Genomic DNA, 5,060 nt, shown 5'->3' on the forward strand with positions numbered 1-5,060 from the left:
GGCTGATCGCCCGGAAGTCGGTAGCAAGGGGGTATTTATAACAGAAATCACATCCAGTTTGGTAAGCAAACTTGTTATCTAGTACAGAACAACAGAAACTATATTTATTTGACACAGCTGTAAGCTGTTTATAACTAAAAGGTCTTTTATAGCTTAGTGATAAGTGTATATTTTTATAAAATATATCTTAAGCTGACTACCTTATAGGAGATGGTTGGGGAGGGAGTTTGTGTTAGCTTGCTGTCTTGACAAGAAACAGTTATTTATTGCTGAGCAGCCTTGAGCCAGAAGGGAGAATATATTTTTTAGAGTAGATAACAGGAAGCACAAGGGGTTTTTATAACTTTTCACAGTTAAGGCACAAAACTCTGTTAACCCTTTACAAATACATTTTTAAAAATACAGTAAGAGCCACCATCAGAACAGTGCGGGACTGCCCTACTCTGTCCTGGACGCCCCCCACCCCACCCCAACAGTGGATTGGTTGCTTTTAGTTACCAAAACCGAGAAAGCAACGCGATAGCGGGTGGGCGCTTGTGCAGAATTTGTGGAGTTTTGCGGGAGAGCAAGCGGTAGGTGCCCTGCAGTCAAGAGAGTCCGGAACCTAACTTCCAGAGTTCCAGTTTCCGACCGGAGGGCTCCTCCCCGCACTCCGGAAAGTCACGTCCGCTGCCCGGGTAACGGGTCGGGGCGTCATCTTGGTGCCTTCGGGATGGAGCTGGAGGAGGCAGTAAGAAGGACGCCGGCGGGCTAGGGGCGGGCAGCGGCGGGAGGAGAGCGGCTTGGGGAAGGACGCTGGAGTTTCTGGCTCGGCGAGGTTGCCGTGAGGGAAGGCGGAGCTGTGGGTTTGTGGGTGGCCACCCACGTGGGCTCGCCCGTCTTCACGGGACCACCCACAAATTCCTTTTGATGTGGGGGGCCGGGGCTAGAACCCAGAAGGCCCCCGGGCATCCCTGAGTCTCTCGGGAAATCTTGGCCTCCTCTTGCGCGGAGATTCCTAAACTCGGGCTTGGGAACTACCCAAGATGTCCGTTATCATTAGCGTCGTCAAGGGATCATTAGAAATTTTACGAAGTTATTTAAATTAAATCCGACAGGCAATTGTTACATACTGCATAAAATGCAGCCTTCTTAAATGATGTTGAGTATTTGGTAATTAAGAGAAGTGGTACCAGGAAGTCAGACCAGAGAGATGAGAGTTGGAGAATTGGTCCTGTGTGTGTACCGAACAGGATGGAGGTGGCAAGTTGGTAGGAACTTTTCAGTAAAGGTTCATTCGGTAGCCGGGTGTAGCAGTGCACTCCTGTAATCCAGGCACTTGGGAAACTGAGGCAGGGTGATCGCTGGGAATTCGAGGCCAGCGTGGGCTACTAAGGGAGCTCAAGGCCAGCCTGAACTGCATAGTGCGACCCTGTCTCAATAAAGCACAAACAAAAGGTTAATTCAGTAGCGGATAACTAATGTCTAAGTACTGAATATGAAATTAATAATTAGCTGGACATGGTGATGCACGCCTGTAATCCCAGCACTGGGGAGGCTGAGGCAGGAGGATCCCAGCAAGCTGGAGGCCAGCCTGGACTACATAAGAGAGACCCTGTCAGGAGCCAGGGAGATAGCTCAGTAGAATAAGCACTTGCCAGGCAAGGGCAAGGGCCTGAGTTCAATCCCTGGTTCTGCAAAAAAAGGAAAAAAAAGAGAGAGAGAGAGAGAGAGAGAGGAAAAAAAAAAACATCAAGAAATTAATAATTATATAGCTCACATATAATCCCCAGGACCTGGTAAAATGTCTGCTACACACATAGTTGACATTCTTTCTACAGCTGAATAAATAAATCAGAACTTGAAACAACTTTAATAAAAATCTAGTTCCTTTTGAAACTGTCTCATTACTATTTGTTTCTCAATAAAATTATGGGGGAAAAAGGTCAAATGTGTGTATGTAAATATAAAATTAAAAAAAAATCTAGTTCCTCAAAAGAATGGAAGAAAAGCAATGAAAATAGAAACAAAGTTGTGTAAAGGGAGAGGGAACGGATTAAAAGGAAGGGACCAGAATTGAGGGGGAAAGATAAGTTGTATACAAGTTCTCTATGATGAATGTGATTATTATTTATGTCAAAAGTATACCAATATAGATTTTAAAAATCTAGTTCTTTTGGAGTAAGCATATCTTCTAAAGTCTCATACTGAAATTTCAAAGTGGCCATTTAATGTTAAAGTCTGAGCCAGGTGTGGTGGTGCACGCTTATAATCCTAGCACTTGAGGCTGAGGCGGGAGGATTGTCCTGTGTTAAGACCATCTTGGGCTACATAAGATGCTGCCTCAAAAAACCTAAATTAAAAAAAAAAAAAAAAAAAGTCTGTATACTTACATTTAAAAAAAAAAAAAAAAAAAGTCTGTATACTTACATTTTGTCTTTTTTTTCCTCGCAACACTTTTGAGGAGTTGTGTATTTGTTTCCCCTTATCACTTTTGCCTTTCTTTTTCTCCTGAAACTCTTCATATTTTGGTACATTTTCTCAATAGTTTAATTCAGTTTCACCCTGCACAAGAGACTGAATGTTTCTTGTCTGCAGATCAATATGTCTCTGATCTATTTTCTGTTGTCTGGGAATTTTTTACATACAGTATGAAATTTCTGGGAAGTTTGCACAGAGGACTAAGAACTATAGGCTTTGGGATTACGGTTTAATGAAAACCCTTCTGCTGCCTTGTCCTGCAGAAAGAACTGAAAGAGCGCTGTTCTCTGTGTGCGGCTGTGTCTTGGGGCCTCACTGATGAAGGCAAATATTACTGCACTTCCTGCCACAATGTGACAGAAGTAAGTAACAGGTCATTTTTAAGTTTTCCTATGTTTTAAAAATTACAGCTGAAGCTTGGTCTGTAGCTTAGTTCCCAAGGAATGAGTATATTTTTATCACTTGTAGAAAGCCCAAATTGGGTGGCCATCCTTGCTTAGAAATTTGCAAATCAGATTGAGAGTGAGCAGTTGGAATTGAAGACTTTGGTATGAATTATCCTAACCATTTAATCATCCCAAACTTCTGGAATTTACATTAAAAATAAAAAGAAATAATTTTTTTAATTTCAGAATTGAAAGTTTTACAGTAATGTTAAAACATGGGAAAGAACACTGAGACTAAACTGCATGTAGGTCAGACATCAGCAGTTACAGTAAACACAGATCACTATAGTACCAGAGCGGTCTTACATAGAAACAAAATGGAGTAAATTTGACTTGTGGGTTGGTTTGGTGTGAAAAAGCCTTGAAAGTTCATTCATGTAGCAGACACTTAGTGATGATTACTTTGTTCAAGGACTATTTTAGGAACAGAGATTTTTTTTTTTAAATGAAAAAGCAACATAAAGATGAGCCAGAACATGAGGTTTAATATAATCTCACTTGATGGTCACTTTTGTTCTTTATACTTGTCAGAGCATCTTAGGAAATATTCCACAGGGGAATGGAAAGCTATCTTAACATCTATCTTGGTTTCCTACAGAGATCTAAGGAGGTTATCAACACTGACATTATTCCTAATACCAAGATAAAATCCATCAGCAGGGGCCTCAAAAGGAGAAGCAAGTTGGGTGAGCTCTTTCTTCATGAGTGCTGAATGTCTTTATTCATGTTTTTCACTGTGATGATTTGGAGACACAGAATGGAATTTTAAATTGATTCTAGAGAAAACATCAGATTTTTTTTTTTTTTTTTTTGTGGAACCGGGTATTGAACTCAGGCCCTTGCGCTTGCCAGGGAAGTGCTTATTCCACTGAGCCATCTCCCCAGCCCCCAAAACATCAGATTTTAAAGCAGTTATCCAAGACAGAAGTAAAGTTGGTAACTAGGGGTAATAAAATTGTAAGTGAATGTGTCCAAGTATTTCCTTGTGTTCTTATCCTGCTTTTTGTCCGTGAATTGCATTTCCACTGGAGGAAAATAAAGATGGTAACAGCAAAAGGAGCATTTGGTTTTTTTTTTTTGTTTTTTTTTTTATCTCCTGGCATATGTTCTGTGTCCTTTATATCTTGATTATGGGCAAGATTTTTTTGTGCTTTTAGAGAAAAATTCTTCCTTCCTGAAATGATTTAGCTGTGGAGATGTCAGGTGAGGCAAGTTAAACGTGATCTTTGACTTTCCAAGTCCCATTTCTCACTTTGAATTAGAACACACGTTTTGCAATAGGGAAGGTTATTTCCTCTTAAATAGCCGTGGGTGTGCGTGGAAAGGCCATCACGTAACTAATTCAGGGAGCACCTGTAAAGAAGAATGGTAGAAAAGGGTCAGGGAAAGTCTCCGTGATGGCTTGCTATTCTGTGACTAACTACCTAGGACCAGATTCTGAAGTTTGAAACCAGAAAATGATGCTCACACACACCCATACACACACACTCGGATGTACATGCCTACGCAGGTGCCATATTTATAGGACATGTATTGATATTCTTAGATGAGCAAAGAGTACCTAATTATTGGGGGCCTGCTCCTTAGCTCAGTTCTTTAAGTGGCTGCTTCAGCAAAGCAGTCAGGCTCAGGTTGCTGTGGTTCGATCCCTACAACTCAAGCCAGCCAAACCTGCCCTGAAGGCATTTGGTGAAGAAAAAAAAAAGAGTACCTAATTATTAATCATTTTTCTGAGTAGCCCTACACCGGAAAGATGGCGGAAGAAGAGCAAAGAAAAAAGATCCCCTTGGTTCCAGAAAATCTCCTGAAAAAGAGGAAGGCTTATCAAGCCCTCAAAGCCACCCAGGCAAAGCAGGCACTTTTGGCAAAGAAAGAGAGGAAGGTAAAGGAGGTCAGATTTAAGCGACTGGAATCTTTCCTTCATGATTCCTGGCGGCAGCGGCGGAACGAGGTGCATGTGAAATGACTCGAAGTGAAACCTCACGCTTTGGAAGCACCTAATGCACATTCCTTGGCCTTCGTTGTCCGCCTCCAAAGTATTAACGGGGTGAGTTCACTTGTACAGAAGACCATTGCAAGACTTCGCCTGAAGAAGCTGTTCAGTGGTGTCTTTGTTAAAGTCACCCCCCAAACTCTCAAAATGCTGCGAATAGT

At 41.7% G+C, this 5,060-nt stretch overlaps 1 protein-coding gene across 1 annotated transcript in view; it reads left to right on the plus strand.

Moving 5' to 3' along the window:
• The first annotated feature begins 677 nt into the window (after positions 1-677).
• Positions 678-5,060, plus strand: part of Taf1b (TATA-box binding protein associated factor, RNA polymerase I subunit B) — a 36,981-nt gene continuing 32,598 nt past the window's right edge. Inside the window, exons 1-3 of the mRNA XM_023702424.1 lie at positions 678-730; positions 2,724-2,822; positions 3,505-3,592. Coding sequence (XP_023558192.1) covers positions 713-730; positions 2,724-2,822; positions 3,505-3,592 — 205 coding nt within the window. The 5' untranslated portion in view covers positions 678-712. The remainder of the gene's footprint in view (positions 731-2,723; positions 2,823-3,504; positions 3,593-5,060) is intronic.

This window comes from Octodon degus, unplaced genomic scaffold (genome assembly GCF_000260255.1).
Source record: "Octodon degus isolate 3935 unplaced genomic scaffold, OctDeg1.0 scaffold00151, whole genome shotgun sequence".
Taxonomy (NCBI): Eukaryota; Metazoa; Chordata; class Mammalia; order Rodentia; family Octodontidae; genus Octodon; species Octodon degus.